This window comes from Globicephala melas, chromosome 9, assembly GCF_963455315.2.
Source record: "Globicephala melas chromosome 9, mGloMel1.2, whole genome shotgun sequence".
NCBI lineage: Eukaryota > Metazoa > Chordata > Mammalia > Artiodactyla > Delphinidae > Globicephala > Globicephala melas.
This window is the reverse complement of record NC_083322.1, coordinates 68423099-68443488: the sequence shown is the minus strand read 5'-3', so window position 1 is coordinate 68443488 and position 20390 is coordinate 68423099. Positions and strand designations below refer to the sequence as shown.

At 35.5% G+C, this 20390-nt stretch overlaps 1 protein-coding gene across 1 annotated transcript in view; it reads left to right on the top strand.

Moving 5' to 3' along the window:
* The window catches only part of CRPPA (CDP-L-ribitol pyrophosphorylase A), a 303327-nt gene that overhangs the window by 155133 nt on the left and 127804 nt on the right, over window positions 1-20390 (top strand). Inside the window, exons 7-8 of the mRNA XM_030857145.3 lie at window positions 2156-2230; window positions 2685-2777. Coding sequence (XP_030713005.1) covers window positions 2156-2230; window positions 2685-2777 — 168 coding nt within the window. The remainder of the gene's footprint in view (window positions 1-2155; window positions 2231-2684; window positions 2778-20390) is intronic.

Below are 20390 nucleotides of genomic sequence, written 5' to 3'. Positions count from 1 at the left end.
TAAAATTCCCTCTTTATATTTAAATTTTGACATTTTAATTATAATGTGTCTTGGTGTGGGTCTCTTTGGGTTCATCTTGTTTGGTACTGTCTGTGCTTCCTGGACATGGATGTCTGTTTCCTTCCCCAGATTTGGGAAGTTTTTAGCCATTGCTTTTTCAAATAGGTTTTGTGTCCTTGTCTCTCTTTGCCTTCTGGGGCCCCTGTGCTTCAAATGTTAGTATACTTGATGTTGTATCAGAGGTCCCTTTTTCTTTCGTTCTCATTTTTTAAAATTCTTTTTTTATTTTTGTTGTTTTGATTGGGTGATTACAAGTACCCTATCATGCAGATTGATGATTCATTCTTCTGCATCTTCTGATCTCTGGTTGATTCCCTCTAGTGTATTTTTCATTATAGTTATTGTATTCTTCAGCTCTGATTGGCTCATTTTTATATTTTCTTTTTAAGTTCTCACTGAGTTCACATACTTCTCTCCATTCAGTGAGGTTATTTATTACTGTTAATTTGAACTCTTTATCTGATAGAACTGTTCATTTTCATTTTGTTGAGTTCTTTTTTTGAAGTTTTGCCAACTTTCATTTGGAAGATAGTCTTTTGTTTCCTCATTTTACCTAACTCTGTTTCTGTGTATTAGGTATATCAGCTACATCTCCTGGTTTTGAAAGAGTGACGTTGTATAAATGGTGTCCTGTGGGGCCTGATGGTGCAGTCTCCCCTGGTCATTGTGCCCTCCTCTTGTGGTTGGGCCACAGTTGTTGCAGGCATGCTGAAACGGTGTGCTGGTTCTTGGCCTGGCTGGCTGAGAGGTCTGGCCACAACTGCTCCTGGCCTGCTGATGTGTGGGGCTGGCCTCTGAGAGCAGGAGCCACTTTGGAGAGGTACTGGTGCTGACTGAGGCCAGCCACTGGGTGGGGTGGGGCAGCAGGTACTTTGGAGAAGCTAGCCGGGTTGGGTGGGTTGAGGAGGGCTGTTCCTCAGGGGAATACTGGGGTGGGGCACATGGGTTAACTAGGTTGATGAACAGTGGCAGAAATGGCAACGGCCTGGTAGGTAGAAGAGTTTGAAAAAAAAAATGTTGCCTGCCACTGCTTCTGTCCCTGGAGAGAGTTCTACCAGATTTCTGCCCCTCCAGCACAAGCCCTGAAATTAGTCAGTAAATTTCCTTTGATAATACCTAGGCTCTTTTCAGGGCTCTGCCTCTGTGCTGGGACTCTGAGTGAGTTTGTGTGTGAGCCTTTCACGAGCAGTATCTTGATTTCTCACAGCCCTCTACCTCTCCCGGATGTGCGCCCCACTGGTTTTCAAAGGCAGATGTTATGGGGGCTCATCTTCCTGGTGCAGGCCCCTCGGGATGGGGAGTCCAATGTGGGGCTCCTAGCTCCTAGCTCCTAGCTCCTAGCTCCTCAGGGGGAACCTTCATGGTTGCGATATCCCTCCTGCTTATGGACAGCTGCACTGGGGGTGGGGGTTCTGATTAGACTGCATGTCTGCCCCTCTGCCCGTCCTTCCTGTCTTGATGTGGCCTTTTCTTTATAGCATTGGTTGTAGAAAGTCTGTTCTGCTAATCTTCAAGTCATTCTCAGAGATAGTCATTCTATATGTAGTTGTAGTTTTGGTGTTTCATGGGAGGGGTGAGCTCAGGATCTTCCTACTCTGCTATCTTGATCTGGACCCTCAGAAGGCAGCCTATGATGGTAATCTCTTGTTGCTTTCCCTGTTTCTAGTCATTCCATATTTAGTTAAATGTATTCTTTGTAACTGTAGTATTTAACATGCTTCCAGAATTCTCTAAAAATTCTTGTCTAACCAATTTTTAAATTTTATTCAAATATTTTCTACTGTATATTTTTTGTATAAGAAAAACCAGACTATTTGCCTATTCCTGAATATATCTTGAGCCTTTTCAACATTTTTTTATCTAAAACAATTTCCTATATCCTTATTTGCTACAATAATGTTAATTATTTTGGGACTACTTCAAGTGGGTTTTTTTTGGTAGCCTCATAAACTTCAGTCTGAATTATTTTGCTCTTATGCATGGTCCTTGGCGTTATGTGCCTATAGAAATTTTGTGCTCATAAAGTTGTTTATGCTCATGTTTGGTCTTTCTATCTAGTTTGTAAACTCTTTTTTCCTCTAATTTTTTCTCCTAGCATGTAAAAGTCACATCTGGCAGAGATCTTCAGCAAATCATCTTAGAGCAATGCTACAATTTTGTTTGTGTGAATGTAAGTAGTTAATACAAATGATTGAAAGCACTTGAGGATTTGTATAAATGTGATGTTTGACAAGTAGTTAGTTTTCTTGTTTAAGTATTTGAATATAAGATTTTGATAGGTGAGTTGTGTTATTCAATATGTATTTAGAAATGTTATTTTTGTCTTTTGAAATAGGGAAATAACATTTTCTAACAACCTAGTTCACGTAATGAGAAGAGGGTGATATTTCTTTAAACGGTATTTTCAAATTTCTGGTAAAAAGTAGATAAGAAGATAGGTTTGAATTAATGAATTAAAAAAATTTTAATAGCTATAATCTTATGGGTATCCTTTAACATTGTTTGAAAATTTAAAATTAAGCTTGATAGATATTTTGAATGTTTAAATGTTTAAAAGCTCTCCATTTTTCTACTTGAATGAACTAAGTCACTTAAGAACTTCTTTTATTTTTCTGGTCTTTCAGGTTATGACCTCTGATTTTGAAGAAACCCAGAAATTACTGAATATGCTTGAAGAGAGTAATCTTTCCATTTTATATCCTGTTGTTGTTATTTCAGTAAGTGAATTAATGCAGATTTTTCAAACTTAGGCTTTGTTCCTTGAAATTCAACTTTTCTTTTTAACAAAATTTCATCCAACTGAAGAAATCCATCTAAACCCAAACGAAAAAACTCTTCTCGGTGGGTTCTAGAACGCACTTTCTTGCTTTGAGTAATCTGACTGCAGGTCCTTATTATTTCAATTATTTGGTTGAACTGATAGGTTTTCACCCTAGTAAAAATTGCATGTCTTTTCCTTCATTAGAATTTCAGAGGTTATTGCTGAGTTGACTTGTTGTTTGGATAATGTGAAAGAGCTTTATTTTAGTGTACTACCAGAATGCCATTAGAGAAGAAATCCCAAAGTTAAAAAACTGAGGGGCACAAATCAGATGGAAGAAAATACTCTTAGGTTGTTTCATCTTCTCTGTTCCATGGACAGCAAAAGTAGAATGAGCGGACTTCCCTGGTGGCGCAGTGGTTGAGAGTCCGCCTGCTGATGCAGGGGACACAGGTTCGTGCCCCGGTCTGGGAGGATCCCCCATGCCGCGGAGTGGCTGGGCCCGTGAGCCATGGCTGCTGAGCCTGCGCGTCCGGAGCCTGTGCTCCGCAACGGGAGAGACCACAGCAGTGAGAGGCTCGCGCACTGCAAAAAAAAAAAAAAAAAAAAAGTAGAATGAGCAACAGATAAAAGAGAAGTCCTAGAAAAATGGCCCATGAAAGTTTGGGAGAGATCTTTTCTGTGAAAGCCTAAAAATGTATGTTTAGTACAGAATTCACTTGATTGGCCTTTTTAACTGTGCAGCAGAGGGGTATTTCAGAGGGCAAGACCAGGAAGTAACAAAACCAGAGCCCAGGACTGACAAACTAGCTGAGAAGAATCTGTTGTCAGCAGCATTTTGCTGTGGGAAGGCGTTCCAAACATGAAATTTTCAAAACAATTGCTTAGCAATTGTTGAATTCATAAAGCTCAGGCCTGTGCCATAGTGTGGGAATTAAATTCTTGTTAGGTGAGATTGTTAATACAGAATAAAGAAAATTTGCACTAAAAATAAGTAGCTCTAGACTGAGCCATGCAAGTAGAAACAGATTAGCAATTGGGGGAAGTTTGATGATTTCACCTGCCTATTGTATTTGATTTTATGCCCTAGAGATGAGTTCCATGAGTGCTGCTGGTCATGAAAACCCAGATTCCTCATGTGAATGATTTTAACAGAAATATAGATGTTTTCATTGATATTTTTAGGAACAGCATGAAATGTTCCGAATGCTGAAGGGCTCTAAGTCTTCATAGGTTGGAGATAAATTCAGAGTTCTGTTTGGCTCCCTATTCATCGCTCCACATTAACTTTCTTAGAAATCTCATTCACACTATGTCCCCAGATATTCTTCTGAAGAGGCAGAAGAGTGCTGTAAAGAGAGCAAAGGCTTTGAATTCAGAATACCTTGCTTCCTTGGTCAAGTTACTTAACTTTTCTGAGGCTTGCTTTCCTCCTTTTAGAAATGAGGCTAGTAGCCCTACTTCTTAAATCACTGTCAGGATTAAAATGATTGAATGTAAAATGTAGTTGATATTATAGTGCTGGGCCCTTGGCAGCCGTGCAATGTTAGTTTCATTTAATAGTCTAGCTCCTGCTCTTTCCAATTTGGATGAGACGAACCAAAGCTCACTGATGCTGCTCTAATCTGATTCCTGAGCTTCAGTCCTACATTGTTCAGCATTTTATCAGGTACTTCCATTTGAGTACTTGACTATCTTCTCACACCTAGCATGTCAGATCTCTCCCAGAAGCACATTCCCCATCAGTTGACTTCTCTTAGTGGCAGTATAGTTGTGGCAGGCATGCAGGTGGGAATCTGTGTCATCAATGAATTTTCCTTCTACCCCTTTCCTCTGCTTCTCTTCACCAAATACATACACACACACAGCATTTTTAAACTGTTAGTTCTTGTAGTTTATTGTTACTATTGTATCTCAAGTTCAGTCCTTTGCATTGCTTCCATAAATATTTGCATTTAGTTTTCTCTTGACTCCTGTAGAGTTCCATTTCACATATCCTAGTAAATGCCAGATTTTCATTCTTTTTTTGGCTACCTAGTGTTCTGTATTAAACTAAGGGAAAAGATGGACAATCCTCTAGTTAGGAAGGAAGTGTCTACGAGAACTAGTTTTAGAATAGTATTATTATAAGTCAGTATACGCTAAGTCAATATGCTATAAAAACTGTAAAATGTTCACTTTAAACTGGAGAGTTGTCACTCTATAGTTAATACTTGTCTACCTGTTATTTTCCCATTACATAGGTAGAATCAGTGTGGTGATTATTAGGGTTATTATTAAACTTAATAGGAAAATGTCTCTAGAACATATCTGGAATCTGTATCCTTGGGGTGGAACAAATCACTGGAAAGGTAAAGAATACTGCCTTGTTGGATTGAGAGTCAAGTAAATTGTCTCTGGATTTTTTAATTGTCCTGTAAATGATTGTGTAAAGCCTTCATCTTTTTTTCCTTCTGATGCTGCTTTACCCCCAAATTGCCAAAAGGCCATTTCAGTTTCCCTGTGACTTAAAATTTGGCAGAATCATTCAAATATTCCCCAAATAAATAGTTGTGTGGAAAATATAGTGTAGAATAGAAGACTTAAAGTTGAGTCTAGATATCTGGGGACACAATTTTTACATTAGTTAAGTGGGAACAGTGCATACACATATAGTGTGTGGATATGAAAGTATGAATACATATGCAGACATATATACATATATATGTAATTGAAAAGATATTATGTGAATCAGATAGCTCTGAGGCTGTGGTGTGTTTACTTTGCTTCTATCTGAATTACTTCTCTAGAAGATTAAGCCAAGACAAAAAGGACCCTACCGCGGGGGATTTTTTTTTTTTTTTAAATAAGGCTTTTTAAAGCACTTTTAAATTCTGAGAAGAGTCTGTTCATTTGCTTCCCTCAACAGGTAGATTTTATTCATCAGAAAATAAATCCAAAGTGACATCCGAGTCATAGAAAAGTATCTCCATTTTTATTTGGGGATTATGTGATTCAATAGTTATTGAATGCATGTATTGTAAATGTTCACAGGCCTATTTTTTCTTGGCTGACATATAGTACAGTGGTCCTTTTTCCTGTGGCATGGTTTATCAACTTTGATTTTCAGTCCATCTGAAGAGAGGAAGGCTTGGTCGGAATCAGTCAGATGAAAGGAAAATTGTGGTTGAGTAGGTGTTTGTGAGGGTTTTTTCAACTCAGAGGGTATTTAGTTAAGGCCCTCATTTGCAGTGTCATCATGTTTTACTGTACAAGGACAAATATTCAGAAGAAAAGGGACTGAAAGTCAGTTTAGCTGGGGCGTTTGTTTGACGAAAACATTAGATCATGTTCTCAGTGCTAAAAAATTAATGTCAGGACTACAGTATTGATGAAGCCCACATATCTCTTCTATTATATTCTTATGTAGATCCAGAAAAATATTTTGGAATACCCTGGTTAGCTGTCATTCAGTAGTCATTCAGAAGGTACGTGTGACTTTCAAGTTCATTCTGGAGTGTTTACACCTTGGAGGGAGCTAACTACTAAAGGAATGGACGGTTAATGGTGCTGGGTTCTAGGTATTTAGGATACTTAGGTTTTAGTTTGGGTTCTGTAGGATTCTTGGTTGTTCAAAGATCAGAGATCAACTTCTCCCTGGATTTTATGAAAGCAAAATGGGTTAGGAAATACTTAATGCAGGAGGTTTTTGTTATCTAAGATAAACTAGCATAGGTAGAGGCTACTGCTCTAAGATCCATGTAGAGAAAGGAACAAAATTTTAGCATGAGAAGTAGGACAAATAATTGGGATTTTATTTTAGAAGAACTAAGATATTTATTAAAATAATTTTATCTTCTATTTTTAAAATTTAGATTATGTTTGCAAAAATAAACTTTTTTGAATGATCTTGTAGACATTTATATGATATGTTGTGACATGCTTCATTTCAACTGGTCATTTTTGCGAAAATATTTTTGGTTATTTTTAGTTTTGTGAGAAATATTCTTTATTACTATGTTCAAAATACCTTTTTGGACTATCTATTTGGTCATCATTCTTATATTCTTTTTATGTATTTTAAGTAGTCTCATTTTGCCTGCTTCTTAATTCTTGATGATGTTGAATATGATTTAAGGAATTTATCAATGTTAATTTGATCAACTTAAAAAATCTTCTGTTTTGGTAGGTATAACTTAATTGTAGTTATAATGAGTTATCAGAACTTTCCAAATTTCTGTAGTCAGCTGGAGACTGACGGATGATAAAGTAGGTGCTAGCATTAAAGTGAGGAGAGATAGTTGGGTGGGGTCACTGTTTAAGCATTCTGTTTCTCAGTGCATCTGTGTGGCTTAGGATGACGTTTGTTATTGTATGCAATCTTTCAACTGTGAGCCTTTGGGAACACATATTTGGATAGCAATCACACCTTGTACTAGACTAGTCTCTACTTGAAAGAAAAGAAAAGCCTTTTTAAAACTAGAAACTGGTTGGCATGAAGTAATTTTAAAAATTTAGATCACTTTCTGTGTTTTTTTAACAAGAAAAACCTTATAAACATTAAAGGCCAATGCTTTCTTTCGTAAAGTTGTATAAGAATTATGTTTAAGAATCCTTTTCAGATGTGATTTTTGATGCTGTTTAGTCTATCACGTAAGTTATCAAGGAGCCAAGTTTTTATCCCGAGTTGACTGAAGTTTTTGTTAGCCTGTCGTTCTTGTGGTTACCAGGGGGTGTATAGTACTGCTAGCACCTTTTCCAGATTGCAGCAAGAGGGTCATCTGAAAGCTCTTTTGGAATCATCTGATACAATAACTATCAACATGGGACATGTTCAGTTTTCTCTTTTCTATTATTTGTTTTTTTCACTACTTAAGTAATGATAAATATTTTTGTTCACTACTTAAGTAATGATAAACAAATATTTAGAAAAGACAATATTTGAGATCTATTAGAATAGTAAAAGGTAAATTCATAAAGTTTCTGATATAAAAATCACTCCAAAAAAACCCCATAGGCTTCTATTTAAATTGTACAAGACACAAAAGTGTTAAGAGTCTGAATCGTAGGTTGTCTTTGCTTAGAAATTAATGATCAGAGAAGTGTTTTTTCCCTGGTAATGGAGATTTTCAGAAGACAAAGCTAAGTGTAGCTGTTTTCCATCCAAGCTTATCTAAAATCAAATGTAACACTGTCAAAAAATACTTTCCAGGTCCAGAAAATAAAATAGAGATTCTGCTTTTTTTGGATCTGGCAAGATTTCCACAAAATATTCTTTAGTACTACTATCAGATGAGATAATGGACAGTATATTCTTACTTATTCAGTGAGCATAGCTGATTCATATAATAGGCACCAAAAGTTTAATTTTTAAAAGCAGAAAGAAATTGACCACAAATTTAAGTGGAAGTTAAAAACTGAGAAATGAAGCAGATTCTTTAATTTTACTTGATAAAATAGTTTATCACTTTCCACAGCAAAATAATTTTACAGTAATTAGCTGGATAATTATCCAAGAGCTCTAATTTCCCCTGACAATGTAGACAATAATTTTATTGGTGCTTTAGGAGAGATAGGAATCTTTTCATGAATTTACTTAAGCAAAAAACAGAAATTCCCATATGGAATTTTAATGCTTTGAAAAACATAAATAAACCTTCAAAAGTGCCTAATTTAGTTCTAGTTACAGGAAAGTAGTTTATTGACATAATAGATCAGAATACATGATCTTTAAAATACTTCAAAATGTTTAATATTTGAACATGTCAGCAAATAAAAAAAAGGAAAACCACCATCAATTGACACTTGATACATTCACATCTGGGGAAACTGTCACAGAGATGTAAATTGTTTCCAGAAGGTTCCACACTCACCAGTGGCAGAGCCAGGAACAGAATCAATCCAATGTGCAGTTTATCATATACACTTGTTACTCTAATGCTCTCATGAATGTGTTAAATAATAAGATGGAAAGAGATTAAAAATACACATATACATATATATATGTGTTTAAAATTTCTTCCTAATAAAGAACAAATGACAATTGGAAAAACACATTGATTCCTTCTTTTAAGTGCTAATGGTTTCTTTCTTTAGCTTCACAGGGTACTGAGCCTTTATTGAACTTAAGTTATAAAAATCTGTGGTCCTGTTAAATTTCTTAACAGAACCCAGCATGTGTATTTTTCCCTTTAACTTCTTGTTCTATAAATTTCATTCTGTTAACCTTATTACTACTGGACTAAGAAAGTGTGTTTTTAAGGCAAAATTTCTTATAAGACCAAAAAAGAGAGCGCTTCCTATCATAATTCTCACTGCTCCCTATTGGGTTTACTCTTTATGGGGCACAGTTTACCTTAGAACAATATTGGTTTGAACTGCGCAGGTCCACTTATGGGCAGATTTTTTTTTAGTAGTAAATACTATAGTACTATAGGATACTAGTTGGTTGAATCCACAGATGCTGAGGAACTGTGGGATGGAGGAGGAATCGTGTATTCGGAGGGCTGACCGTAAGTTATGCGTGGATTTTCAGCTGTGCAAAGGGTTGGTGCCCCTAACCCCCCATATTGTTCAAGGGTCAACTATGAATGTTTCAGGTCCTAGTTTATTTACATTTATTTTTGAATGGATATTGTGTGTGTGTGTGTGTGTGTGTGTGTGTGGTGTGTGTGTGTGTGTGTGTGTGTGTGTGTGTGTGTATGTATGTATGTGAGTGATTAATAGCCAATGAATGACGAAGGGATTAGGCCCCATTCCCTCTTCTATTCCTATCTCAACCATGTTGCTATTGTAGCCTTATGGATACCTTGATTTTTCCCTTAGAAAATTATAACTTTATTATATGTTAAACGTCTGTGATGTCATCACTTAAGATACTTTAAAGTTCTCTCTTTCATGTTTGTACACAGCTTCAGTGGCAGAAATGCAATCACTTCCACAAAATTCTACAAATGTTTTCATTTGTTTTCTTCTCATATAGTAAGTCTCAGGTATTTCTTGCCTAAATCAGTAATAAAATCTAAGTAAATATTGGTTTAAAATACCTTTGGAACCTTTTTGCCCTTTCAGTCACTAAGGGATTCATATCTAACACAAAGATGAGGAATGATGAAGTCATTCTTGTAGGAGGTGTTGAGTAGAAAGAATTGACTGCTTTTTTAAGTTTTAGGAGATCTTTGCTTCCGGCTAAATGGTTACTAGAAAGTTTGTGTTGTGGGATATAGAAATTCCCTAAGATTAATTGTGATGGACATGTAACTGATGATGTGTAAAGAACTGATTCTCATAGGACATACCTTCTGGTAGTCTTTCTTTTAATGAATAAAGGTTATTTATTTTCAGATAGAATGATGTTCTAATGGGTGTACAAATAGAATGAATTCCAGAGAACTTTTTCTCTGTTTTCAGAATAATTTTTTTTCTTGATTAAGCATGGAGTTTGGAATCACTAATTTTCTATTTTAAGTAGTTTACTAAACTTGGTCAGATGAACAAAGTTGTTTGTGAATTTATTTGCCAGTGCCGTCCTAGCAAATCAGTTTATAAAATTTAACATGAAATGAATAGGAGGCAAAATAAATGAAAATAGCCTCCTTTGTTAAGTGGCTTACATGAATATTAGCCCTAGAAAAGGAAATAAACAATTGGTTTGGTCAGTCCGTTTTTAAAAATTATGTCGGGATTTCCTTTATTAGATTTTTTTTGTGCACTGGATTCTGTTTTAAACAGTGGAAATGGCCCTTAGCTTAATTATGTCATGCTATTTCTTTACAAAGATGGGACTAAATATATTTTCAGTACCGTTTATTATTTTAAAATTACATGTTATACTTCTGTAATTTATTAGAAACATATATGTTAATATGAACATAGCTAAGCCTGACTTTGTTTATAATATCTAAAAGGATTTTACTTCATGGAGAAAACAAAATTCTGTTTTTGTAAAGGCGGTGTTGAATAGAAAGAATTGGCTATGTAACGTTTTAGGAGATCTTTGGCAAGGTAAGGATGTGAACCTGGAGTGGGATTCAAGGTATAGGTACTAGGTGTGTGCAAGTAACGCACCTGCTAACCTTGTCAAGTTATTTCCTGTCTCTGAACTTTAGGTCAGAATTTTTATCTATAAAAGAGCAGGATGTTCTTGATTGCATCTAAGTAGCTTCTCTTTCTAAAAATATTGTCTATACTACAAAACTTTGTGATGTCTTTTTACTTTTATATGATCCATGACGGATGTCTTTTACATAAAGATATAGTAGAGCAATTTAGATGATTACAGTCATGTTCAATATGAATCAGGTGGTAGGATATTCCTTTTTTGAGCAATTTTTGACACCTTTCTGTACTTTAATCCTTATCACAAGACTCATGGGATTTTTAAAATGGTTTCTCTTGTGTTTACCTCTTTCTTATTTATCCTCCTCTTTCATAGGCTGGGTTTTATTGCGTTAAGTCTAGCTCTTCCCTTTTTGCATTTATCCCTTTTTTTCTCTCTAACAACAGTTGCAAGATTAATTTTTCTCCCATCTCCCAAGAAATCTATCCTTCCATGTGTAGCCAGGTCCTGCCTTCTGAAAATGATTTATTAATCATTAAAACTCACACCAATGCTGTTTCTTACTAATTCATCTTAAACTTACTTTAGGTGCTTTCTAGTTAGCACTTTACAGGGAGCTATCCTAGTCTCTTCATTATCTAATTAATTGCTTAATATAAATTCATATAGCATTTACTGAACATCTGTGTGTCAGGTATTTTGACATACATGTAGCCTATTTCATAATGTAATACATTTTTAAACTACATCTTACTTTAGAAGAATGAGGCATTTCCATATGTGCTAATTTTCCAGATTTTCATATCTTGATCTGAAGTAAGGAAATAATTTTATTTAGCTAATTTTGTTTTTGTAAATGAAGATTCTTAATAATATGAGCTTAATTAAAAGACGAGAAGTGACGCGGTGGTTGGGAGGTCACAGGACTCTGGTCACTATCTGTCCCTTCTTTCCACCACCCTAAGGTAAGAACTGTAATTAGGTCTGTTTGAGAAAGGGGCAATTTAGCCTGGAATTAGAATATCAGGATAGATCTTCTTAAGTATAAGGGAGAAAGCTGAAATTTGGAAGGCTGAGTGGGGTCTGAGTCTATGAGGAGTAAGAGGAATAGCATTTCTATTTGGAAAGAGTAGCACATAGGATGGTTAGAACTGGAAAGAGCCAGTGTATCTGAAACAGAGAGAACGAATTACACATTGGGGAGAGTTAAGGTGAGAACTGCACAGGTCTAGGTCAAGGTGGGCCTTCGAAGTTTGAACTCTATAAAGGAGTACTGCACAGTAGAAATTGATGTGATCAGCTTTGCATTTTACACATCATTCTGGATGCAACACAGAGAATGGACTAAAGTGATCCAGAGGGATTCCTTGATGCATTTGATTTCATTTAGAGGCTCTTGCAGTAGTCTAAGAAATAATGGTGGTGGCTAGGACTAGGGTAGTTTTATAGTGAATGTGCAGAAGTGGCTAGAACCAAGATATATTTAAGAGATAGAAGTACCAAGATTTAATGCTTCATTTAATAAGAGAGGAAGCATAATCTCTGATTTTATGTTTTGTGAAATTGGGTGCATAATAGCAAAATAGGCAACATTAGAGAAGGATCTTTATGGTTTGTTTCTGAAAGCTGAATAGGCAGATGATTATCGTGAACTTGTTGGCAGAAATAATTAGAAAGATTTCACTCATATCCAAAAGCTTTGTAGGCGTTTGTGTGTTGGTGTTTTATGTGTGTGTGTGTGTTTGAACAGAAGTTTTTATCCTAAAACCTATACTTGGAAAGGCAAGTTACATGCCTCCAAGGCCTCCTTAATAATTGAATTTTAATAGAATTCCAGGTATAAGCACAATGTAAAATACCTTTCATATTATAATGCTTTTGCCAAGTTATATAGTGTTTGTATGATGGATCATGTTTTTTACAAAATTTTCTCTGTACTAATGCTACACATTCTGAGAAAAAACAAAAACAGTAAAACAAATCTCGTCCATGGTTTGAGTCATTAGCAGACAGGAAGATGGTAAGAATATTCCAAGCCTAAGCACTATTCCCTTAGGATAAAAATCTATAGCTACCTAAAAATAGATTACTTAGGCAGTTTTCTGGAAACTCAACTTTCTTTTATTGAAAGAATGGAAAGGTGAAGGAATTAGTGCAAAAAGCTTCTTGTTCCAAACATCCTTTGGCTTGAACCCTACTTGCAATAAGTTTATACGTGACACTTTTGAAAAGTATAGCATGATTCAGTTTTCCAGGCACCACAAGTTTTATTTTATGGGATTTTGAAGTTTATACTTATTCTACTCAAATGCTGGGATACTTTATTCACTGGTACCTGCTAAGGTAGAATGCAACGGGTGTTGCCAAGATAATCCTAGTGTCAGTAGTGGAAAATTCTTATTTGGGAATGACAGGACTGTTAAGTCTGCCTGTCTCTTCTGAGTACTCTGAGTATTATACCCATTTCTAGATCATTTGAGAAAGAACTATAAATGTCTTCTGAAAAAGTTCACTGTGTTTATGGTAATAACTGAGTTCTAGGATTTTTGCTCAACCAATGAAAATATAACTGATCTTCTGTTTCTTGTTCTTCCCATTTGTAAGAAATGCAGCTCTCACGACATTTATAATTCTCAACCCCACCCCAACCCCAAATGTGGCCTGCTAATGCATATTATTAGTATAATTATGTTAATGTTAGTAATAACAGACATTCATTGAATGTTTGACATAATGAGTCACTATCCTTTTCTTTTAAAGTAAATAATCCTATTTAATCCTCAGAGCAATCCTAAGAGTTGATTATCATAGATGCTGTTATCCTCAGTTCAAGAATAAGCGCTGTGCTCATTTCACTTTATCACATGACATTGATGAGGGATGTCAATACTTGCCCTTTTCAAGTAACAATAGATTGTTGAAGAAAAGAGTCTGAAAAATCGTTTAGTAGAATGCTCTCATTTTACAGGAGATAATTGAGGCCGTTTTCTCTCCCTGGATCTGAGATAAATTTTTTATATTAGGGGTGTCAAATTGTTCTTGTAGAGGGCCAGATAATGCATACTTTAGACTTCATCGACCATGGTCTTGGTCGCAACTATTCCACTCTGCTATAGTGCAAAAGCAGCCATAGACAAGATGTCAAAGAACGTGTGTGGCTGTGTTTCTATAGAACTTCGTTCACAGAAAACAGGCAGGAGGCTGGATTGACTCATGGGCCATAGGTTCTCGAACTTTGGCTTAAATTGTCAATCCGAAACGATCTATTTGCCACAGTTACTTAGTACCTTTACTAAAATATCTGTTAGACATTCTTTAATAGACGTATACTCTCTGGGTCATCAGTCTCATGATTTAAAGTATTGCTTGTGTGCCAATTCCTACATTTTTACATCCGATTTTCATTATTCCTATGTTTTGACAGGAATGTTTAAGTGCATGAAGTTTAAAAAGTTTGTAATCATCTTCTTCCTTACAAGAACCGTCCCTCCCAAAAGTGTCTCTTTTGTTTTCAGTTTTGACCTCATCACAGCCACTATAACAGGTTTTGCTAATTGCAAATCTACTATGTTACTCTCATTGTCAGGAAGGGAAAAATTTTCCTCTACCCCTCTAAGTTCTTTTGGCTGGTCTAATAATTGATACAAGGCAGATTAACAGGAGAAAAAAAATTAATTTTGTATGTGCAAAGGTACCCAAGAGTAATCAAAGCAGCCTGTTGATATACCCTTTTAGACAAAGAAACTTAGGCTTCAGTACTAATTAGTGAAGAAACTAAGCAGAGTGTGTTTACACAGACTTCTCGGCCCTGAATTCCCTGTCTCTGGCCGTAAGAATGTCTGTTTACCTCCTGGTACAGGGAGGGTGGCTTCCACATGGAAACTTATTTCCTGCTTTCGGTGGGACATAAAGGAGGCTCAGAGTGTCCTTGTACCCACTGTTTCTCAAGTAACTTTAATTCAAAACAATCAGTATGTCAAAGTGGTATATTTGGGGGTGCCCTGCCCTGAACCCTGTCATTATTTAAACCTTCTAGACACTCCTCATCCCCTCCTGGACAAAGCTCAGTCAGATCATAAAGCCTTGGGCTGTTCTGGCTCTTGCTTAATTTTATCATCCTTATTCTTCTTTCTTCACTGAGCAATTTGCCCTCTGGTAATACTGAACCACTATAGTTCTGCACATGTGCTGTGTTACCTGACACATCTGTGTTTACTCTGGTGAGTTTTTCTACCTGAGACTCCATTCTTCTAGTGCTTGCTTGCTTGACTCCTATTATCCTTAAAGTATGAGTGACAATATTTTGTCTTGGAATCCTTCCTTTACATTCGTGTGCTCAGAGTCTTTTCCCCTTTTTCAAGACAGCTTGTGTAGGCATTCAGAAATGTTTACTGACTTGAATTTGCCTTGACATTTTCACTTACAAGTGTAGGTACATTAAAACAGAATCAGTTATTCTTAGAAATTCAAAGTGTTATAATGGACTTTTGTAGTGGTTTGCCCCAATGCATAGAGTGTCTTTACTTGTGAACTCCAAAAATACCTGTTTTTTAAAAAAATCAGAAAATGCTGATCTAAATGGCCTGCAGACAACCTTAATAATAATAGCAGTAATACATTTTATCATGTAAGATGAAATTTTGACAAGTCACTAAAATATGTAAAGATTATATACTAAACTCAGTGAAGAATCACACACCTGTGTTTTGTAACTTCTTCAGTGATTTGTTTTCTCTGACAGTTTTTCTCAGTTTTCTCAAACAGAAAAATAAGTAAATAAATAAATACAGAGTTAAATGTTTCAGATAATAGTAGCTAAACAAATCAGTGCTTCATATTGGGATTGCTTTTAACTTTTGGTTCTAAAATTTGTTACAGACGATACAGATGTTACTTAAGTTAATTGTAGTTGTACATAATGCTTCAGATAATTGTATTAATAGCAGAATACAGCAGTGGCAGAGTTATGTCCTGATAAGAGAGTCAATCTTGTGAAGTAACCTGAAAAATGTTCATTTTATGATTTTTTTACATGTTTTAAAGTAATACTCGGTTTTTCTATTGATTGTTTAAAATATGAAGTTCTCAAGTCCCTCCCATCAGGAAGCTTGCACAAGCCTCTTAGATAGCCTCATCCACCAGAGGGCAGACAGCAGAAGCAAGAAGAACTACAATTCTGCAGCCTGTGGAGCGAAATCCACATTCACAGGAAGATAGACAAATGAAAAGGCAGAGGACTATGTACCAGATGAAGGAACAAGATAAAACCCCAGAAAAACAACTAAATGAAGTGGACATAGGCAACCTTCCAGAAAAAGAATTCAGAATAATGATACTGAAGATGATCCAGGACCTCGGAAAAAGAATGGAGGCAAAGATGGAGAAGATGCAAGAAATGTTTAACAAAGACCTAGAAGAATTAAAGAACAAACAAACAGAGATGAACAATACAATAACTGAAATGAAAAATACACTAGAAGGAATCAAGAGCAGAATAAATGAGGCAGAAGAACGGATAAGTGACCTGGAAGACAGAATGGTGGAATTCACTGCTGTGGAACAGAATAAAGAAAAAAGAATGAAAAGAAATGAAGACAGCCTCTCAGACAACATTAAATGCACCAACATTCACATTGTAGGGGTCCCAGAAGGAGAAGAGAGAAAGGACCCGAGAAAATATGTGAAGAGATTATAGTCGAAAACTTCCCTAACTTGGGAAAGGAAATAGCCACCCAAGTCCAGGAAGTGCAGAGAGTCCCAGGCAGGATAAACCCAAGGAGAAACACGCCGAGACACATAGTAATCAAATTGACAAAAGTTAAAGACAAAGAAAAATTATTAAAACATGAAGTTCTCATTCCATTACTTTGATCTTTCAAATAAGGATCTGAAAAAAAAAGTATATACAAATGTAACATTTTTACTGGTACTGTAAAACTCATTTACTTTTTAATTCTTTGAATCAATAGAAACATTTAAACATTTTCTATGGTTGATATTTTAATACAAAGTACTATTTTATTTACTACCTTTTATTAAATGCCATTATTTCCCAACCTACTAGCTTTGCTGGTATTTTATTTTGTTAAGATTTACAAATGAGCTGTTAGGCATTTGCTCTCAGTTTCCATGATAGCTTAAAACTTAGTTTCTATTCATCAGAATTATGAGTTGAATTTCATGATGGCATTGATTTAAACTTGTTCTAAAACAAAGGGATTTAATATTAAAAGCTTGTTCTTTTTTTCTTTTTAGAAGTACAATTTATTAAATTAATTTTCGTTAATAAAATCCATGTAATTCATAAGTAGTTGAAGTGAGATGAAAGTTTTTCTGAAGTTTTTGGGGCTTTTTTATCTTTAAGATAAACTCTTACTTTGATTTGCATAGTATTGGCCAGTTTCATCAATTTTTAGATTACCCTGATATTTCTTTTGAAAAGTGATGTTTTGAAGATGTTAGGCCTCATTCATACAATTTACTTTTCTGTACACATATGTTGATAATTTTGCAGTATCTCTTGTGTGGATTCAAAGAACCTCTGGTCTATCTACCAATTCTTTCTAACTCAATTATTTGATAATTACCAGAACTTTCATTTTGACCATCCTTCCTTCTACTTTGGTGGGCATTAAGCAATGCATTACTTGGATATATACATAAGCTTCACAAATTGACTTCTTTCTTAGTCAAATAAACAAAGAGTTTGTTTTCCCTTCTACCGCAAATCCTGACTCCCTTCTCAGGCCTTCCTGTGAACATGGACTCTGGAATGAGACAGAAGTGTTAAATGTGGTGTTATGGAACATTCCTGATGTTTTAAAGAATGTTGTACATGATATTAACTATTGTCCTTTAATTAATGTACCTGTCCTCAGTGACAAGTGAAAAATCACATTTTATAATATAAAAAAGTAATTGGAGTTCATTGGGGACCAGGGGGTATATTAAATGGTTACTAAGACAAATATAAAGCATGTGTAGAATTAATGTAGAAGACATGAGGCAGAGAGAAGCCTTTTCCAAACTCTGAGTGCCAGAAACCTCGCCCACCCACAAAGCCATGAAGTTATCCACATGTTAAATGTTTAAGCAGTTTACTATTTTATGGGAGTGAATTTGCTACCTTAGAAAAAGATGAAATTACATTCTTTTTTTGGGGGTGGGTGGGTAGGAAGAGATCCATATCTTTTTCGTGTATGTCTGAAAAAGAACATTTAGAAATGGCATCCTAACTGGGGAATATTGTTTTTCTTATAATTTACATGTAGTAAATTAGTGAATGGTGCAAAAAGAGACCAAAGAATATGTATTTGGTGTAGCTATAAGCAAATCTGCAGAACTCACCCTAGATGAAATGTTTTGCTACATTTCAATGGATACAAGTGCTTGTATCCTGTCCAAACTGTTTATTAAGGCAAAAACATTTACATTTCTTGAGTTATGACCATTTTGCAACCTTCTGCTACAGTTGTATAAATCTGTCCTGTTTTTAAAATGAAAGTTGATTGTATTGTACCAACTCAATATTTTCCTGGACCTCATAAGTAGCTGATGTATTTTAGAATTCAAAATTAGTAGCACAGTGTTATGTATATGCTTATATTTTACGTTATTGGTATTAGGAAGTACATCTGCTGGAGATTATCTTCCGGTTTTTATGATGTCATCAGGCTTTCTCACATGGTGAAAGAGAATTTTGAGATGCATCCTACTTCTTCATGCTCGAATTTTATCAACCTGATTATATACATTTCATAAGGTCAATATCCGTATCTGTTTCTTTAAAAGTGACATATGTCAGCTACAATAATATTTAGCACATACTAAGTATTTAGAAAAGCTGTGTTATTCTCCTGTGTTATACTACTTTGTCTTAAAGTTTCCCTGTAATTTAAGTACTTGGTTTGGTGGTATGAAAAAATTAATAAACATAAACCTCTATTAAAAAGAATTAGGAGACCAGAAGGGGGAGCTCTCATGCCCTGAGATTATAGCAGAGCCCGACAGGAAGAAGAAACACTCCTCTTTCCTGGCGAAGACTCAGTGAATGGAAAGTCAGGGACTCTTTGTTTACTACAGCCCTCCGACTTCCTTTCCCCCTCAATAAAAGCCTTCTCCTTTTCTTGCTGTGTGAGAATTTGCACATGGCTCACCATGGTTACAGACACCGAATCACAATTCTCTGATGATCCCAAATGAATAAACCCGTCTTTGTTTTAGGTCAACAATGGGGTAAATAGGCAGTTTGAAGGTATATAAATAGTTCGCCCAGAGTTCACTTTTACGCATTATTTCCTTAATTTATGGAATCTCCGGTGAACAGAATTGACTTACTGATTTTTTTGAGTGCCGTTAACGTTTTTTCTTTTCAAGGAGCTAGGATATGTTGAATCTTACAGACCTATAGCTGGAGTGAAAGCCTTCCATTCCTAGTTTAGAATCTCATGACTTGGTGAGAACTTTTAAAAACTATTGTACATGTAGCGTGTCCTTCAGTTCAACCTAGATGTTCTATGCTACAACATCTGTTTCTGTAAGAAAAATTAGCTTCTATGTCATTAGTAAATAAAGGAGTTAGGTCCGTTTAATGTGAAGTTGCATCAGCGCGTGTGCAGCTTTTCCTAGATAGAAACAGCCAGAAAAACAGGAATAGAATTATGACCTTGGGAGGAAAGAGAAATACCCTCAACTCAGCTGCTGCCCTGGAAGCAGAAGCCTTTGACGTTAAAAAAAAAAAAAATTTGATGTATTAGTTTCTAAGAGAAGTGCAGTCAAACATTCCTCTGTGTTTATGGATTTGGATATTGTTTTCTCATAATTCAGTCTTTTTTTTTTTGCTTTGTGTTTTAAAATCTATGTTCTTAGTAATAAGGTTATGGTTATTGTAAGTTTTGTTTTTTATTATGTACTGTTTTTCTTTATCTGTATCAATGTTTGTTTTTTTGGTCTTAACCCTATTATATTGCTACAACCTTCATTTTTGGTAGTATTTGCATGGTATGCCTTTTCATACCAGTACATACATAAATGTCTAATGAAAACTATCTTATCCTGTAAAGTACATACTTTCAGGATAGTTTTCATTAGACATTTATATTATAACTAGCATATAGTTAGATTTTTTAAAAAATCCAATCTGATAAATCTGTCACTTAAGAAAGAGTTAAAAAGTGTTACATTTATCTTTATTATTTTTATATTTGGGATTCTTTCTACAAGCTTATTTTTTTTTTGGTTATTGCTGTTGGCCAATTATTTTGTTTGCTACTTTACTTTCCTCCTATGCTTTGTTGCATTGATACAAATAATCCTTTAGCCCCTCTGCAAGTTTGGAAACTATACAGTATAATTGTATATAGCTTTAATTAAATAGCATTACTTTTTTTTTTTTTTTTTTTTGCGGTACGCGGGCCTCTCACTGTTGTGGCCTCTCCCGTTGCGGAGCATAGGCTCTGGACGCGCAGGCTCAGCGGCCATGGCTCACGGGCCCAGCCGCACTGCGGCATGTGGGATCTTCCCAGACCGGGG